The sequence below is a fragment of the Lipophrys pholis genome (assembly GCF_963383615.2).
Source record: "Lipophrys pholis genome assembly, chromosome: 3".
Taxonomy (NCBI): domain Eukaryota; kingdom Metazoa; phylum Chordata; class Actinopteri; order Blenniiformes; family Blenniidae; genus Lipophrys; species Lipophrys pholis.
The window spans coordinates 9,590,332-9,609,812 of NC_137627.1; the positions used below are offsets into that span (position 1 = coordinate 9,590,332).

The 19,481-nt window shown below is 39.9% G+C and overlaps 1 protein-coding gene across 2 annotated transcripts; it reads left to right on the forward strand.

The window, feature by feature from the left end:
* The first annotated feature begins 4,124 nt into the window (after nucleotides 1-4,124).
* On the forward strand, nucleotides 4,125-19,358 carry samsn1a (SAM domain, SH3 domain and nuclear localisation signals 1a). Of its 2 annotated transcripts, none has more exons than XM_080460101.1 (15): nucleotides 4,125-4,186; nucleotides 6,351-6,527; nucleotides 6,895-6,941; nucleotides 8,220-8,260; nucleotides 8,523-8,606; nucleotides 9,442-9,536; nucleotides 10,775-10,898; nucleotides 11,467-11,891; nucleotides 15,288-15,368; nucleotides 15,610-15,738; nucleotides 16,245-16,362; nucleotides 16,485-16,636; nucleotides 16,748-16,960; nucleotides 17,101-17,248; nucleotides 18,567-19,358. In XM_080460101.1, exons 1-15 carry the CDS (start codon nucleotides 4,163-4,165, stop codon nucleotides 18,722-18,724), a joined length of 2,016 nt encoding a protein of 671 aa, XP_080316227.1. In that variant the 5' UTR covers nucleotides 4,125-4,162; the 3' UTR covers nucleotides 18,725-19,358. The 2 variants fall into 2 exon arrangements, with proteins under 2 accessions (XP_080316227.1, XP_080316228.1); XM_080460102.1 differs by having other exon boundaries at nucleotides 18,570-19,358.
* The last annotated feature ends 123 nt before the right edge of the window (nucleotides 19,359-19,481 follow it).

The following is a 19,481-nucleotide window of genomic DNA, read 5'->3' on the forward strand; positions in this document are numbered from 1 at the left end:
ATCACGTGTTCATTGTCTGGTACAAACTTTATACAACAACGCTTTCAGTGTGCTGGCTCCACAAGTGGATTAATGCCGGTGAAGTCTGGGGCTATGTACGTGTGCATTGGGAGAATGGCTGTGTGGAGTTTGTCTTAAGGCTTTTCTACAGCCTCACCTCAACAATTACAGTCAAATGTTGAGGAAACGGGTACTTCTTGTTGGTGGTTGAATGTTCATGGGACTACGGTACTTTAAAAGTTGACTATTTTTTTCTGAAATCAGTCAAACTTTATGTGTATGACACTTTTGTTGCTGGTTGGTACAGCTTAAAGTGCTTTATAAGGAAATTGATAGAATACCGGGAAAGGAAACACTTCATACGAGACAAAAATGGGAAGAAACTAAATTGAATTTCAGTGATTATTAAATTGAGACAAAGAGAAATTAATTAAGATGAAAGTTGGTCACGATATATATCGTCATAAAAAGCTCATATTTCAGGATGAATATTGTTTAGCTTGAGAAAATATTACTGCAAATGATGATATGCTGTACTTTTACTTCCCTACTTTGCCTACAGATGTTTACTAAAGTACTATCTCAAGCTCATCACTGTCCAGTATGCTGCAGCACATAGTTTTAAAATATAAAACACATTTTCATCAACTTTACTTATATATATAAAAAAAAGGACCGTATGAGTGTGAAAAGCGTTTTGAAAATATCTTGTCAAAGTTACTAATAATAGTGTTTATTGACTCCAGACTTACATTTCCACATCTTTTCACTTCAATCAACTCTAGGGTATTAAATTAATTGCTTTTCATATATTCGAGAATTTAAGATTTATCATAAGATTAATGTCAAGCCCAATTAATGCTGACCAATTTTGTTTGAAAAATTAGTGGATGAATAGCTTTTATTATTTATTTATTTATTTATTTTTAACCAACTACTTGTTCATTAATAAATAATGACACATTAGGTCTTTAGTACAGGGTTGTTTTTGTAATAACACACACACACACACACACACACACACACACACACACACACACACACACACACACACACACACACACACACACACACACACACACACACACACACACACTGGCACACAACTTAATCCCTTCCTGATGTCATTTAGTGGGTCACTGCAGCAGCCTGCTGCTCCTGTATGTGGGTCGCAGTCTCTCACTGCTGTAATCCAAAGTTGGACTTCTGGAGTTACATCTTTCAAACTCACAATAAAGAATAATTACTCCACTGTAACATTATGTCATCACTTTATTTCATGTATGTTTGTTACTTGTGAATTGGGGAGAGAGGTGGCTCAAGTACAACTGTATTGATTTCTTATTGGGTGTATTTAGTAAAGTGCAATATGTTAAATGGCTCCTGGCTTGATTACACGTTCCACACAGCACAGATGACAACATGAACATACAAGCATGAGGATGAAGAATTAAACATCATCATCTCAATGAGGCCCCTGGATTCCTCTTTCAGTTTGACGTTGACAGGAGACACGGTGTTTCATTTCTTCTTTCAATTCCAAAATTAAATCACTCACAAATCATGAACTGGGCTGGTTTTTAAATGTGTGTGTATGTGTCTGTGGGTGCGTGCGTGTGATGCAGGTCTTCCTGTTTCCAGAAAAAAAAACACCATGGCGCACATTTCATTCATGCTTTATTTGAAACTACAAGGAGGATTACGACAAGGCGGCGACAAAGAACAGCGGAAATCATGCTGGGTTGGCTGATTTCAGTCAATTAGGGAAAATTTATTTATTTATTTATTTATTTATTTATTTGTTCGTTCGTTCGTTCGTTCGTTCGTTCGTTCGTTCGTTCGTTCATTCATTCATTCATTCATTCATTCATTCATTCATTCATTCATTCATTCATTCATTCATTCATTCATTCATTCATTCATTCATTCATTCATTTATTTATTTATCATTAAAGCTCTCTCACCTAACACTTGCTACGACACATATTGAAACATACAGACACAAAGCAGTAATGAATGAGCCGGATGAACGCAAGCACCTTTCACGTCCACCCTTTCATATCATATGAGGGTGTTGGTTATATCATCATGTAAATATAGGTCATACGTGTTAATCTCACCAGCTGTTTCTTATCCCCATCAGAGCAGCTCCGACATCAGAAGTGGATGATTGGTGGATTAATCGAGTGGCACCTTCACACTTAATGTGTCACCAGTTAATACACACACATATTGTACCCAGCACCTCTTCAGAAAGATGTGCCAATTAGTCAAAAAGGCCTGCGGTGCGTCTTCAGGTAGCACATTAGCCTGTCACAAGCGCAAACAAACGGAAATAGCATTATTTGTGAGCGCCTCACCCCAGACAACCGAGTTCAGCTCACTTGTTGTGATTTCTGAAGAAGTCGGTAGCTGCACACATCAGCCACACTTACAAGCTCAGGAAGGATACCACACACACTTGCAGCCCACACAGGAAAGAGCTGTGGTGAAATATCAGCTGCTGAATGACAGCTGCATGAAAATATGTCCCACATAAAGAATATTTTCATTTAAAGGGGTCATATTATGCCCAATGGAGGTATCCCCTTCCTTTGAGCCTCCCACAATTAGACAGCTCTGCTCTGGCACATGGCGCCACCAGAGGAAGTACTTCCTCCTCTTCCCAAGATGGGCATGTGTGTGGGCGGAGCCAGTCCAGCTCACACAAACACGGCAGATTCTGAATGCAGCTCATATGATCCAATATTCAAATGACTGAAAATCAAGGAAAATCGGGATTTGGGGCCATAAACTTTGAATACAATGTTTTTGGACCAACGAGACCATGTAAACGTGTTGAAAAGCTGCATGATATGACCCCTTTAAATGTATGGATCTCCTGTAAATGGACTGACTGATGGCATATTTACTCCCCTACACTCTGTATGTTTCCATTATTTGATTTTAATAGTATTTTGAATTTCAGATTTGTCTGATGGTAGATTAAAAACTGTTAAATTCAAAGGATCACATGATAAAAAAAAGTTAATTCCTTTTAACTAAATAGCCATACAGTTGTGTTGTGTCAGTGCAGTGTTCAATGTAATGTTGCTGATCCTATCTGTCAATCTATCTATCTATCTATCTATCTATCTATCTATCTATCTATCTATCTATCTATCTATCTATCTATCTATCTATCTATCTGTCTAATAATACAAGTTCAATAACATAAACACACTATGTACAGTTTATTATACAATAACAAATGCCATCTTATTGTTTAATTATTGCTATATGCATTTATTTTTGTTTATGATGGTGGAATAATTATAGCAGCACTTTAATGACAAATTTATTCCTAAAAGCAAGATTCAGATATAGAAAATAAATGTTTTGCTCGGACAAAGTGAAGAAAAAAAGACATTGTTTGTGCGGGACTTCTTATTCAATGATTGTTCTTATTGGTTTTGTAATATGCTTCTTGCTGTGGCACATTAATTTGTTCATCACTCTCAGATTAATTCTGTATTTATTTCAACCAGCCACCTGTATGGGTTGGAAACATGAAATGTGAACCTTGTATACAATAATCAATGAAAAAGCCCCTGAAAATTATTCCAACAGAGCCACTCGTGTATAAATGTATGTTTTCATTGGCACCCTCGAATAATGTAATACAAGCATGATCATTCTTTGATCATTCTTAGTTATTCTAATTAAATGTATCAGTCATCTCTTCTTTGGATGTGGGACCTTCCGTTTGTACGGTGCCACTCTGGTGCTTCTAATGAGGTTTAGGATAAGGGATCTAAAAAGAGCATGGCTACGGAACGATGACATACTATAAAAAGAATGAGTGGAAAAAAAACCCCTTCAAAACAAAGACACGGTCAGTTGATCCACCGATGGTGGACTTGTTGTTAAGCTTGAGTTGTGCTTCAGCTGTTAGAGTGATGGTGGTCCATCTATTGGATTAGAGGAGGGATTTCACTGTTGTATTAATCTGAAGAGACAGCAGGCGACCCGGTCTGGGCTCACGCTGAGCTGTTGTGTCTCTCTCTCTCTCTCTCTCTCTCTCTCTCTCTCTCTCTCTCTCTCTCTCTCTGTCCTGTCATTCAGCGTGCTGCTTCTCCTCCATCAGACACACTGAAGTGAGCAGGAATACCTCAGAACCAGCATGAACCTCTTCTGCTTCTCACTGGTAAGAAATGCTTGTGGCTTTCTGTTTGGGCTTGATGAGTGTGCGCCGGGAGTTATGCTGGGAGATAAACCTGCTGCTTAAATGTGAGGCAGGACACAAGGAATTTTTTTCCCTCAACATTCAAAAAAAAAAAAAAGAAAAAGAAACTTTTATGTTTCACATCAATTGATAATACAGGTGTGTTTCAATCAGCTGGGCAACACGGCCCAACAATAAGACATGTTTGATTCTTATAGTCTCGTCATTTAATTGCAGCAGATTTTTTAAACATGGCTTGTTATTTCGGGAGTGGGGTCGGGGGTATGACTCTTGTCTTCACAGTGAGGTTGGTGACTCCTTTGTGGAGGGGGTTATCATGTCGTCCCTGAAGTTATGTGGTTTTCTCCTGCTACTCTGACTTCCTACCACAGTTGAAAATGATGCCTTTTAGGTCAACTGGTGACTGGAACTTGTTTGTCTCTCAGGGTTTGCCCTGTGATGGAGTGGAACTTGGTACATAAGATGACTGTATACTTCTGGTATTGTAGTTCTACCAAAGTCTCACCAGATGTGAACTAATGACTTCCAATTAACCCCGTCTGTGTACTGAACTAAAGCAGGATATTTCATTTGGGCACTTTGATACCAGCATGTCTTTATGGATTTCGGTGATTTTCGAGGGGACCTGCAGGTGCTGTCAGATGATTCTTCTAATAATGACAAAGAACAGTCAAGACTGAATACGACACATGTGCCACACACCCACAGATGTTACTGCAGCTGTCCTGCAACACGTGGCCAAATGGGATCCATACAGAAACTTGTCTCAGGGACAGATGTTGGGGATTTTGACCAATAATCAGGACGATCAACTAACTCCCTGCTGCAGTAAACACAGGCTTGAGTTCACTGATTGTCTTTTGAACTGCTGTTATTCCACATCTCATCAGTTCTTAAACAAACACATTGCTCAGCTATTCCCAATAAATAAATGCGCAAATATAGTTGTGTTCCTATATGTTCTCAATATGCAGGTGAGAGGATATTTAAGCAATTGCATGCATTGCATGAAATAATTCAATGTAGAGAACCTTAATAGAACGTTTTACACAATCACAATAATCAATAGCAATGCTTCAGGGAGTCAATATTAAATTGGAAACTCAAACATGCAGAAGAAAAAATGTCAGAGGTGGAAAGAGTACTGAACGTTTGTAGTCAACCACATTTTTAAACTTAATTTGAAAAAATACTCAAGTAAAAAATGTAGAAAAGTACAAAATGTGACTCTCAAATCAGTTATTCTTTTAAACCTAATTTACCTTCCCTGTCAATGGAAGATGTTTGATTTAATCTACCTATGTAAAATATCTTTGTGTTCTGCACAAAGAATAAGGTGTGAGGATAAATACACCATGACTAACAAATTTAGTTATAAAGCTTGAAATCCTCCTGGAAAAAGAGGAATTTTGTTTGCCGCAAAAATGTACATTAAAAATAATTGGAATTTAAAATTCACATTGTTCACGTGGCAACTTCCGATTTCAAAAGTAGTAAAATAGATTGTTTTGTCTAATTTGTATTTCAGTATAAGTAAAATTCGATACTTGAAAAAGCGATACTGATACAAGTAGAAGTATCTATTCAATCAGATTAATATGAGTTCTTCCATTTCTTGCTTCATTTCAAAATCCCCAAGAATATATCAGAGACCAAACTGAAAAAGAAAGATGCCATTGTGAAACATTGTTTTGTTATTGTTGCTGGAAACGGCACACACATAGGAGGTGTCTGTAGATGAGATGAGATGAGTTGAGGAGAATTATTGGTTTGTGTTCCTAGAAGGAATGGAAACAAGCCAAACCAAAGTTAATCCACATTAAAATCTGCTCTGAGGAATTTCAATCCTGAATACATCCGTGGTTGACAAGCAAATTTAAAAGAGCTTTAGAGCAGCATTAGCAGCAACCGTAGTCACAGGAAATCCTCATAACTCTCATTTTAATGCTGCGTATGTCCAAGGAAAAATATAGATGCTGATTTATGAAACGTATGCATTTGGGAATAAAAAAAAAAGTGGGTTGTCAAAGTAGCCTGACCTACAGAATAAATTGCATTTATAGATCATGCCCTGTGCTTAAGTGTAGCAGCTTTAACAGCTTTCTGTTTCCCTGGTACTCACCAGGAGGGGTCTATGGACAGCCTGTATGAGGCGGTGAACAACTCCAGCGATGCTCCACCTCAGCCCATTCCCAGCCGCTCCTCTAGCAGGTCATGCAGTCGCACGTGCAGCCGCTCCTGCAGCCCAGCAGTGCTGCTGGAGGACAACAAGTGGCAAAGCTCTGGAAGATCTATATCCATGGTGAGTGGGAAAAAATGCGGGGTCACAGATCATACGACTGGTGGAGTCCATGAGAACAGTCCTGATTGACCAGATTGCACAGGATCACTTCTCTGAGGAATTGCAGACTCTCCGCTGTCCAGACTGTACCTACAAAATAAAGCTGATTACGAAATGATAAGCACAGCCAGATGACAGCAGCTTTTACAGCCATTTCCAAAATTTTAGTTCAAGCTTGTCACCAAAATTAAATTTCCCTGATGTCCCATCAGTGAGCCTGTGATGGAACACAATGATGAATTGAATAAATCGATTTGGCTGTGGTGGAAAACTGTTTTTTCATTTTTGCTGTGTTATGAATGTTTGAATGCTTTGTTGTTGCTTTCAGGATATGCCTCAGACGCAGGGGTCCAACTGTAATAAAAAGAAAAGAAGGTGAGCTTACCTAAAAAAACATCTCGTGTTTACTTATCTTACCTGTCTTCACATCAGGCATGAGAATCAAATGGCACACAGACGATCAAACTGGATCAAAACTCTTTCAAATGGTGCAACCAGTGCTTCTGTTGTTTAATTTGCATGCAAGCTGACATTAAAAAAAGAAGCTTCCCTTCAAGTGAAAGGGCTTTCCTGTTGAGCAATAGCGAAGCTTGAAATGTTCCCTCTTTATTTTCTCTGATGGGTAATACTGTAAATCCTTCCTGCGGTCAAGCAGACGGGCTCCAGAGCGCGGCAGACCTCCTCATCTTTAGTCCAGTCTTACTCTGATAAAATGCTGCCCTTTAAGAAGAGGGATTGACTGCCCATTAGACCCAATTGGAAGAGGGAGCTTAATATACATTATTCAGCTTTATTGGGAGTTTTTGTTGTTGTTGTTTTGGTTGAGTGGGACCCTGTTGTCTGTTGGGCCAGCAGAAGGCAGATTATGGCTTTGGGCTCGTTGGACTAAGAGGATTCAAGGCCCCCATCGTCTCAACACCTTTTCTCCACTGGATTTACTTGACAAGAAACATGACTGTGTTGTCATTTTGTGCTTTCAAACATCCTAGAAAGAATAGATCTTAATTTGACATGGACACCACCTCCACATAATGGGACTCTTTAGCTAGAACATATGAACGCCACTTTGGGTGTTTTGTCAAGAACAATAAAAACCAGTGCTGATATTCACACATTTATTAAAACTCTAAAATGAGGGGCAGTGGTTGCCTAGAGGTTTGATATACGAAGGCTGTGATGGGAGGTTTGTTGGTTCAAATCCTGCTGCCGATGTATCTCCACTGTGCGTCCAACTGCTAGATTGATTCAGGAAGGGATCTCATATAAAAAAAATTAAAAATAAATAATAATAATCAAACAAGCAGCCCACAGGTGACCCCAGAGGGGAGTAGCTGAAGGACAAACCAGAATGAAAGCACTAAACTGGCAGTTCTATGACATTAGAGTTCTGTGTTCATTTCACATTCAGGCACATGTAGAAATTATTGGGTTTCGACAACCTCATCTAATACCTTCCTTATATAGAACTCATGAAACGTGTACAATATGAATTTTTTTTAAAATAAGATGAATAAATAAATAAATTGAAATGGCTTTGAATGGATCAGTCTTCATAGTAATCTACTGGTGACCCCTCCCCCCCAACCCCTCTTAAAAACCTCTTACATTTGTTTCTCTTCATTGTCCCAATATTATTTCTGCCTTTGATTTCAGAACTCACGTATCCAAGTCCGCCTCAGATAATGAAGCATTAGGTGAGTCCCAACAACTTATTTTGCGTGTGTTTTTAAAAAGCTGCATGGATTAGAAGTAATGTTCGGTTCCAAGAGTTTAAAGTGCATGCCTTTTAAGCTGATCATAATTATTTCCGATGATATTGGTTTAACGTTGAGTGACCTTGCCTTGCTGTTTGTCTGTGACAGATAATATGGTTTCAGTGGGGCTGATGTCTCTGTGGAACCCGTTTGCCCTGACTTTTCACTTAAAACCCTCACTGTTTGTCTCCCTCCATGGCAGATAACCCCGGCTGTAATGCCACAGTCTGGCAGCCCGCCAGGAGCCGAGAAGATTTAGTCCACATCACCAACAATCACAATGAAGGTAAAGAGGAAATAAATAGGTTAATCTCATCTAAAGTAAATGCCAATGTTCATTTGGACACTCGGCGTGACGTCTGAAGACGTGGGTCTGAGTTTGAAACTCAATTCGTGACCCTGTGACCCGACCGACTGACAAGTAAAATAAAATCTGCCAAACAGAAATGCAGTGATTATATTTGGTATTATGCACAAAACTAATGGCAGAAACTCTTGAGATGCAAAATGAATTGCTTTGTTTGAGTCTCCGGGCTGCTACATTGCATAGAATACTAAAATATATCTCAAATACTTTTAAGATGAACTCTTAATAGGGAACTGTTTGCAATACATATCAATGGAAAATTTCAATACAAGGGTGTTTTTGAAGGATATAACTATGTATTTCTTTAAAGTCAGTATTAATCCACCATCAATATCTTCAGTTTTCTTTAAATGGATCTGAAAATACAAAGAACAAAATACATCTTTAAGTGGAAATAAAGCTTGTAATAGCTTTTGTGGGAACGGAATCAAATTAGAATTTTTGCAAAACTGTAAAGGTTAACAAAATTAGATTTTACTGGTTTGGGCCACATCAGATCATATTGGTCTTTATGTGAAGATTTTGGCACATCTAGTTTGGAACAACGTTATTGGCAGGTATTCTGTCATTGTCTTATTTAGCATGATTTCTTTAATGACATTTCATGAAGGAACTTCTGCATTTTACAAAGAAATGCAGAAGTTACCAAAAACTGAACACTGGCCCGATAAAGGGTTAACTCTTCATGGCCGATAGATCTTCATTTGCTTTTTAATGCGTCGTTAACCCATTATGTTTCCATATTGTCTTATAGAAATACGGAGGACGAAGCACAGAACAGAAACCAAAGGAGTGAAAGGAGCTCATCATTCAGGCACAAAGAAAAAGGAGAAATCAGCTTCAAACCAGGTTAGACAAACCGGGTTTCAGTGGTGTCTTATTAGCCTGTTTTATTAATTGAAAAGTTCCTTAGCATCAGAATCCGAAAATGAAGTTTCTAGTGCAATATTTAGTCTCAGCATTGTCAGCGCTTAAAACACTCAATTGCCACAGATTGTGGTGATATTTGGGTGTGCAGACAGAAGAGAGTAAACTTCAAAGCTGCCACCTGCTTTTTTGAACGCAAATGCTGATTGGGACTTAATGCAGTGCAGATGGTCCAAAGAGGGGTCTTCTCCTCTGTGTAATCTCTGAGCCACATGGCAGAGAGGACGGCTCTGCGTTTGTGTGTTTGTTTGTTTGTGTGTTGGTGTCTGTGTGTGGTTTAGGGTGGGATGATTTAGGGACTCTGCTATGTCACTCAGTGTTCAGTCTAATAACAATCACTGAGAGAAGCAAACACGATCATTGGAGTTGTGTCTGTGCTGTTGTAATGTATGATCTTCTAATCAGTCACAAAGAATAGAATAGAATAGAATAGAATAGAAAATAACTTTGGTCATACCAATTTATATATTCTGTATCCTGCTCCGAAAGGGGTTCTTCGCTTTGCATTCATGCTGCCGTTATCAGTAAAATTAATGTTAAACGGTTTCACTTCCCTCATTTCAATTATAATGCTGTCACACTAATTCCACTGAAACCTCACAAAGATTATATGATTTGAAATAATTTGAACACTTGCAGGGTTTCCACTGTTACATACGCCTGCATAGCGCATGTTGCTTCTGAAGCTCCCAGGATCTGGGTTTTTATGTTGTTCACACTTTTAAATCATGTCAAAGCTTGTTTGGAAGTTGTTCAAATCAGCTGTTGACTTGACGCGCATCAGATTTGCTACTTTAAAACGTAAAGATGGCACAAATTGCACATTTCCTCCCAATCAAAGCAAATCTAGCAGCTTTGAACACGTTTGACCTGTTGATGGTGGTAGTTGAAGCAGGAATGGTGTGATTAATGGTGTTCATGCTCTCAAGGGGAATTTGAATGGCAGCACCAATTTTCACAACAATGTTTTTTCAATAGTTGTTGAGGCATAAAAATAAAAATGTGTGCTGACTGATACATTTATTCCATTGTAGAGTAAAAATGAGTGACTCTTTTAACAAGATGTCTAAATATTCTTGAAATAATCCAGCTGCCAGTGAGCCACAAGACATACCCACCAGTCAGACAAGTGTTCATACAGTGTTTGTTTGTCTCTTCAGAGTGTCCACACTAATGGAGTGTCCACGGAGTCAAAACCTGCCGGCAAAAGAAACCAGAAACCCGGGAAGAAACCAGCGGGAAAGAACGTGAAAGACAGCTCAAAGAAATGTCCCAATCCCACAGGTGAGATCACTTTTTGTGACAGCAGAGCAGTTATGAAAAGACATCAAACACGACACCTGAGAAGCAGGATTGCTAAAGTATGTCCTTCCTGAACCTGTCACTATCTCAATGACTCACTCACCGATTTATGACGAAGAAGAAAAAAAAAAAAGTGCTTAGAATTGCAGAACCTCTGCATGAAGCATTCAAGAAATTTCGAAAAGTATTTCTTGACTTAACTGCTGTTGAAAGATTCTGAAAGCTACTTCTGCTTTTTCGTGTTGCCACACCATCAATGCAGCCGTCTGGTGTCCTTTCAGTGCAGGTACATAGATTTTTCCCAACAAATATACAAAGTACAACAAAGGATATGTTACAAAAACTCAAAATCTATTTTAAATGAAGGCAAAACGTGCAAGTGGTCATGTAAAGAGTCTCTATCTACAAAATCTATTTTCAAGACAGTTTTTTTGTGTGAAGAGTATGTGGCCTCAAGAACATCTTACGGATGTATAAATCTTGTTGTACTTCTTCTACAGTGTCAGTCTGGAAATATTTTCTAATGTATTTGTTGTGTCTTCTCTCTCAGCGTGCTCCCCGCCAGGCACAACGAGCCCGCCGCTCGCACCCCACTACCTGGACGTGCCGTACAGATCAGACAGGAGACCCTACATGGGCAAATCCTCCACCCTCCCCGCTCAGGAGAACACAACCCCGGGCCGATGCACTGAAGTGGTCAACCTACCAGGCGGAGCAACGCCCACGCACCACCAACGCTGGAGCAACCCAGGGGACAGCAACTCTGCATGGGGCGCAATCCAGCACACATGTCGTAGACCTCTGACGGAGTACCGCGTGTACTCCCAGGACTTTGGAAGCCCTCATGGGAAGGAGTGTGAGGAAAGACAGCAGCAGGCGGACGCACAGGAAGGCAGCCTGAAACGGGACTGTAAACCCCAGATTCCACCAAAGGTGTCCCGATCGATCACGGATGTGGATCTATCAGAACAAAATGTAAGTTTGTGCCGATGGAGTGGCCGTGTCAGATGTGAGGATGCCAGGATGTGATCCAGATGGATGGTATTCAACCAATGGGGAGATAAATATATGGGAATGTATTTTTCCAAAAACAAGTTAACCAAGAAGCTTAGTGGTGAAGCCACAGTTACTCATACTGGCCAGACAAAGTGGGTGTGGCCTGACAGTGTGAGTGTCACTCCAAATATGTGAAAGTTGACAGCTTGATGAAATACATTGTTTTTATGTGTTGTGTTTGGTCTGCTGGTGAACCCTCAAACATATGAGGGAGGGATTCATTTCCAATGCTGAAACTAAGAGTGGGATCAATTGTGGGATAAAGCTCACTTCTTAGTGACCCGAATACAAATTTCAGTTAACTGGAAATCTTAATTTTTAAGATAAAGAACAAACTGGAGCGTCTTTTAAGAAATAGTCTTAGTTTTTCTGTTGAGATCTGACGCTGGGATCTTTGTTCATTTTGGTGCTAAAGACCGTGTGCTTGAGCTTATATATATGCTGCACGGTGAATTTGAGCCAACAGTGTGGCTTAATGAATGTGCCTCTTAGCATCTAAAATTGATGCAAAGTGTTGATAATTTCACTGGCCACTGATGGACAATGTGTTTTAGTGTTTTCCTCAGCGAGAGCAGTGTTGAGTAAATGGTGTCACAATCTCGTGACAATGCTGTTTGGGTTATTGCAGGGGATAGCCACACCAATGACATTCGCTTAACTTTGACTTCTTGTTAAACTCTGCAATCCGTTTTGTGCCGAATGAGTACTATGGTTGCTGTTAATACCACACACCAGCGCAGATTGACCCTGGAGGGCAATGCCTTCGCGTGCACTTGATATCTCTCAGAGCGTAAGACCCTCGCACGTGCAGCGTGCGACATGTGTGACACAAAGCAGTGGTCAAGGCTTCGGATGACTCGGGTGAAAATTGTCTCAGAAGAGAAGAATGACCTGGTGTAGAGATTACAAGACCCTCCTGATCTGTGGCGTTACCGGTTCTTAGAGTTCGAACGTCATTTAACAAAGCCTCTGCAGACGAGAGACAGATAGTTAAGACTCTTCTCATATGTCATCTTTGTTTTGTGACACTATCTTGTGAATGGTATCTTTTTTTGTTTACTATTTTGGCACTGTGGTTTTTGTTATTTTAAAATATATTTTCTGTGACAGGAGCACAGGGAAAATACTGTATAATGCTGTATCTTTAAAACCAAGCCCTCCATTTTTAAATGTGCCAAATAATTTGAAAAGTAAATCGTTGGAGCAGATACTTCATGCACGATGAGGTGCCCTGAGAAATCATATAGATGCTGTGTTTGTATTGTTCACTTTACATGAACAATTGCCTCTCCGGGGAGTTAGGGAGGCCTTTGAAGCAATAGCTTAGAAACCTTAATCTGGATTGACAGGAATTTATATGTGATTGCAAGCAGTAGGATTAAGCAGCGGTTTGTCTGCGGAAGTCTCTTTTCCTCAACTGACCAAATAACCCCCCCCCCCCCCCACACACACACACAATGTAAACACAACAGCAAATGGCCACATCAGAACAATCCCAGTGTGCTGGAATAAAAACTACCACAGCGACTCAAACGCCGTGTCGTAGGGAGGAGGGGGGTCACAGAAGAGCAGTCAGTCCCTTTGAATTTTGAAGTGTTTCCAAAACCGCAGCTGAAATGAATTTTCTTCCATGTTGACAGAGCAGAGATAGACCGGAAAGTGTTTCGACACAAAAGAAGTTACCACTTTCAGCTGTTCCTCTGTCATACCTCAGCACTTCCTCAAAAGTATTTACACATTTAGAAATGAACACGCATGAATATTTGCTGCAGGATCATTTACCATCAGCAGGTTCCCTATTGACAAAGGAAACTCTGTGGGGATGTTGAACTCAAATTCTAAGACAAATGTTGATACAGGCCTGTGGGTTAATATAATGTTAACAACAAACATGACTCTTCCTGTATAGGGTTTATTTTTTTGTGGCTTTTCAGCTCAATCTTGCACTGAATAACCCCAGCCTTGTAATCCCAGCAGTAGGTATGAAGTGACATCATCTTCACTCGCGTCTTATCTTAAATACGTAAATACCGCAATTAACAGGCCTCGATACAGTCGTTCCTGGAAGTGACTGAGTTGGTTGAGATCACAAAATGCACACTTAAGCATTTGTAATTTTCCCCTTTTCAAAGTGCAACGACCGACACTCTGTCAATTGCCTCACATCCTGTGTGTTGTAAGGAAGTGGGCCAGTCAGCCCATCAGACATCCAGTCTGTTAGTTAACACTTCGCTGTCAAGAGAAGGGACTAAAGCAAAGAGCAGAGCAAGAACTGATTTCTGACAATCACCCTAAAACAGCAGACAATGTTACAGAGGGCGGCATCGAACGTGTCTGACAAAGTAAAGAGCAGCAAACCAAAGGTAGGTGAAAATATACAAACTAGATTTTAAGTATTTCTGGGGAGACATAATGTGGCATTTTGTAGGAAGCTGAGATGTTTGCATCACCTGACCATTGTCAGGGATATTTAAGCGACTGTAAAAAAAATCTCCAAAATGCTGCTCAAATTCATCTAAAACATCAACAAGACCCCTCAATTGATGTAAATGTCAAACTAAACACTTTTATTTGGTACAGTTAAATACTGAAAAAAATCATTTTCTCAACATAAAAGAAGTATCAATAAAAGACAATGTCAGATTATTTCTTAATATTTGTTCAGCTTAATTTTTTGTCTTGCAGTTTCACAAAAATATAAATTGAATCCCATTTTTGTATACAGAGGCTGTGTGATATGTGCAAACCCCTCGGTCAAACAGTCCCCGTTGCATTAGGACAATCTGCAGGACGGCTGTTGAGGAGTATGGAGCTCATATTTACCCAGGATTTCCAGGGATTACTCATTTGTATAATTATTTTTGGTGCTTTCCTGTGGAGGTCTGGGGGAGATTATAGTGACTTTTAGTTTTATGAAAAATTGGGTTTGGGAAAGGAAGTAAAGTAAAGCAGCAGCGATTGGACATCACTGATGCTGTGGGGACAGTAGAGTTTTACTGAGGTAGCCATGGGAGGTAGTGCATTTCAAAAGGAACAAAACAATCTGCGGCTGCTTCTGAACTGTTACACAATTTGGATTATCACAGGAAATTTGGCGAATAATCACATGAATAATCACAAAAAGGATTATTGAGCTGTGTTTCGTGTTTGCGTTTCACCTAATGCATTTGCAGCATTCCGTTTACACTCATGCATACATTTCTGATTGTCCTTTATTGATAATAGCATAAAATCCTCATAAGAATCCTTATTGTCGAGGCATCTCCAGATACTGTCAAACCATTGTTTGCATGTTTCTTGTGTTTGTCCCCACAGCGCTCTACAAGCTTTGGCAGGTTTGATGGGCTGAAAAATAACTCCCCACAGGCGAAAGCAGAGGAAAATGGGACGACCATGGTTTGTAAAACTCTTTGTTTCCATCAAAACCACTTTTTGAGAATCTTGAGAAGTAGGACACAGGAAAACAATGCTCATCCGGGGAAATACCCTCTGCTTCCCAGGATGTTATGCATTTACTGTATGTGACAGAAGCGCTAACAGCTTGAGCTTAACAGATGTGGATAGACGAAACATGACGGACCCACTTCAGACAGCGTGTTTTAAATCACTTACTGAAGCCAACTTTTTTTGCACACAGATCACAGAGGAGTGCGACAGTTCAGACCCCAACAAATCAGCCGGACTCGGGAAGAAGATGAAAGCCATCTCACTGACCATGAGGCGAAAAATGGGCAAAAAACACTCCAAGTCTTTCACAGAGGAGACAGTAAGTGTCACACTCACACGCCGCGTTCACTTACTCATTCACATGTATTAGCATTGCATGAGCTGATTGCTGTTTTTCCAAACAACAGTTTGTGATATGCACCACTGAGCCCTGATGAAAACACAGAAAAGTTCAAGTCATCATCAGCATCATTTACTGTGAACCAGAGCGGTTTTTCTCACAAATCGTATCGCCACTATCTCCTCTAAACCCACATCCTCTGTGTGTCAGTATTACGTAACCCAGCCTCCTCGCTCTGGCCTGCGCCGAAAATGTTGTCTTGCGATTTTAAACATCACAGACGAAGAGATAAATGTATTTCTTTTGAGTGGTTTTCGGATCTTTACAACTGATAACTCCGCTTGATGATTGCTGTTTCCATTTACTTTTGTGTTTTTTACTTACTCGCTTTAGCAACCCAATGGCAGTTTATTCACTTTTACTTCATTTATCTTCAACTGAGTGAGGATACGACTTGTATTCACCTAAAAACTTTTCTTTTCTAGGGTGATGACACAGACAAAGACCCGGAGGCCGAGACAGACACTGTCCCTTCAGCTGAGAAAAACCTTGCAAAGGCAAGCAACTCCTTAGAGAGTCTCTACAGTGGCCAGAGCTCCTCCAGTGAGTATTCAAAGAGCACTAGTAGAGTGAATAAAAGTGTGTAGATTCATGACTTAATCGTGTTATTTTGTTAGAGGGCGGGGTATTTATTTATTTTTGTGTGTTGAATTTGTGGTTTCCAGGTGGTGTCACGAGTGAGTCCAACGGTTCAGGTCAGAGAGACAGTCTGAGGCTGGAGGAGGATGGCTCCTACAACGGGCAGTTCTGCGGCAGAGCTCGGGTCCACACAGATTTTGTTCCCAGCCCGTATGACACAGATTCTCTTAAACTCAAGGTAACTAAACTTCCTGTACACAGACCCAAATAAAAAGAATCATTCATTCTGCATTTATTTAAATCAACTTCGACTTTCGGCTAACATGCTTTCAATGTGATTTCGTTTTAGGTCGGTGACATTATCAGCATCATCAGTAAGCCTCCGATGGGCATCTGGACGGGTATGCTGAACAACAAAGTGGGCAACTTTAAGTTCATCTATGTAGACATTGTGGTGGAGAAGGAGGAAGAGGAGGAGGTCCCCAAGATCAGACAACAGAAGCTGTGCAGGAGACCTCGACCTAAAACGCTGCTGGAGTTACTGGAGCGGCTGAACCTGGAGGTGAGGACTTTAGTGTCATCAGCCTCATTAATGAGACCAGAAGTGCTCCAGCTTTTGTTAATGGCCCACATAAATGTGTCAAATAAACATTACTGCTTGCAAAACAAATGTGAATGTCGGCATCTCTTTTGTTGCGTCAGGAGTACGCGTCTGCTCTGCTGCTGAATGGCTATCAGTCGGTGGAGGACTTGATGCACCTGCAGGAGAAACACCTGATCGAACTGAACGTGAAAGACCCCGAACACAGACGAAGGATACTTGCTGCCGCTGAGTGTCGCTACACTGAAGGTCAGAACCAGCTTGAGCATTCATCCACCGCATGCTGACATTATTGAACAATAATCACCAAGGATTTTATCCTGACAGATGATATGTCCGCAGCTGTGTTCAGACGATCTTTTGTTATTTGAATGGTGGATAGTGAGGGAAAAGGCCTCTCCTAATTACTCATACTGTTCTAAAGCCCTCGGAGTGCCACATCCTACTAACTGTATAGTTTACCTTATAAAACAGCACAATGTGAGGAGTTGTTTCTCTAAGTAATAGCCATTCACAAGCATAAGTACCGAACATAGAAATGAGATATGCAGCCAATTACAGAAATCTAAAGATGCTTTGCTCGCATTCCTTAAATCTGAATATTATTTATCAGTGTCAAGAGCGAGGTGTCATGTCACAGCACTAGTAGTGGTGGTAGTAAAGTGTTTACTTGCAGCAGGAGGAACTAATTACCATTACATGTGTCACACCTGTGTGCATCCTACCATTTGCTTGTCACCCAATAAGAAATAATCATTTATACAATGCATGTGGAAGAGTCAATTTCCATGTATTTCAAAATGTCTTTAATGATTAAATGACAGAAAGAACAGAAGGCTTGTCCACAGACTATGTTTAACAAAGTCTACAGCCATTAGTGTTAATCTAATTGCCCGAGAATAAGAAGGTACATTCCTTTGAATGTAAAATAGGAGAAGCTGAGTCTTTTGAGCTAAACTGACAAGTAATACATCCTGCACACTGCGAGAGACTTATCAGCGATTTCCTGTCACTCAGATAGAAAGTGCTTAAGAGGGCAGAAGGTGTTCCTGTAATCTGATGTCTTTAAGCAGAAGGCTGATTATTGCAAAGCCCTGCATGAACGAAAACAAAACTACTTTCCATCAGAATAAGGAACAACCATCATAAAGAAGCTCGAAAGCATTGCTGTACATTTGACCAGGCATATTGGAGATGAATGTAATATCTCGGTGTTTTGGGCAACTGTGATGAAACAGATGGCGGCGGCTGCGGTGTGACCCTGCCGAGCTTGTTGACTCACATGAGATGCCAGTAATTTAATCAAGCTGAACTCCATTAGGTTAGTGCTTTGTTCGTGAGGATTAGTGACTCCTGACAGTATGTCAGAAAATTCAAATAATAGAGGAGTATTGTCAGTAGAAAAATGAGAAGAAAGTGAATTTGTGTGCAGTTTGCTGGGTCACACCTGGGCCAGCTAATCTTGTATTTGGGTCACAATCAGCCAGAAAAACACAGTTTTACAGCCACAAGAACTTTGGTATTTAGTAATAACGTATTTATTTTGATTCTGTTTGTTTTTTGGCAGCAGGTGATGATGTCAGGGATGTAGAGGAGCACAAATCTGCCCACAGTCTGCAGGAAGAAGACAGTGACTGTCCCAGAGACTCGGGCTGCTTCATCCCGTCTGAATGCTCGGACAGCAAAGAGGACGCCGAGCAGGTCGCTCATGCAGTGGATTCATAAGTGCTCAGCTGTCACCTGGATATTTTGACATTTGAAAATGAATGTTTTCTTATGATGTTGGTGAAAATGTTTCAAAAACCCATCCTGCGATTGTATCAAGATGTCATGTTTATAACTTTTATTCCAGCCACACGTTTGCCTAAAGTAGAAACTGAAGGAGGAATGAACAACTATATTCTAAAAGTCATCTCATTCTCATGTCAATTTATCAACGTAAAAGTTGTCAGTTTTTGTTTGTATGAGAAGTTTGTATTTTTTTTTGTCTGAAGAAAAGATATTTCATCAATGTTGGTTGTATTTATTACACGATAAAGAATTTATGATTTTTGTATGTAAAGCTGTTATTTATCAGAGCTGCATCCTTTTGAGCTTTCTCTCGTTTTCAGTGTTTTTTTCCCCCATGCAATAAAGTGAATTCATTCATTTAAGTGAGTTTTAACACAATGCATAATGGAATATTGCGGTACTTGCTGTTTGTGAATGTGAAAGAGCCTGTTGTACCTGTGTGAAAGTCAGTAGTTATCTGTTTTCTCTTGAACATTTTTGTAAATAAAATTTAATAAGATTGTGAAATATGATTTCTTTTTGGCAAAATAAATTCCAGCTTTGAACATGAATATGTATGAAAGAATGCAACAGATCTGCCCTTTATTTTAGATGTATTTTTTTTTGAATACCTCAGTTCCTTATTTCCTAAAAATGTTATTTCCTTGCAAGAAGATGGTGTCTGCATTTTAATTCAAAAGGGCTAAAGATG

What these genes read in the sequence shown, in the direction of transcription:
- samsn1a (XM_080460101.1), top strand. Translation starts at nt 4,163, where the DNA reads ATGAACCTCTTCTGCTTCTCACTG. An exon ending in AGGAAAATGGGACGACCATG is followed by an intron (nt 15,369 to 15,609) that starts GTTTGTAAAACT and finishes TTTTGCACACAG; the next exon opens with ATCACAGAGGAGTGCGACAG. An exon ending in AGTCTTTCACAGAGGAGACA is followed by an intron (nt 15,739 to 16,244) that starts GTAAGTGTCACA and finishes TTTCTTTTCTAG; the next exon opens with GGTGATGACACAGACAAAGA.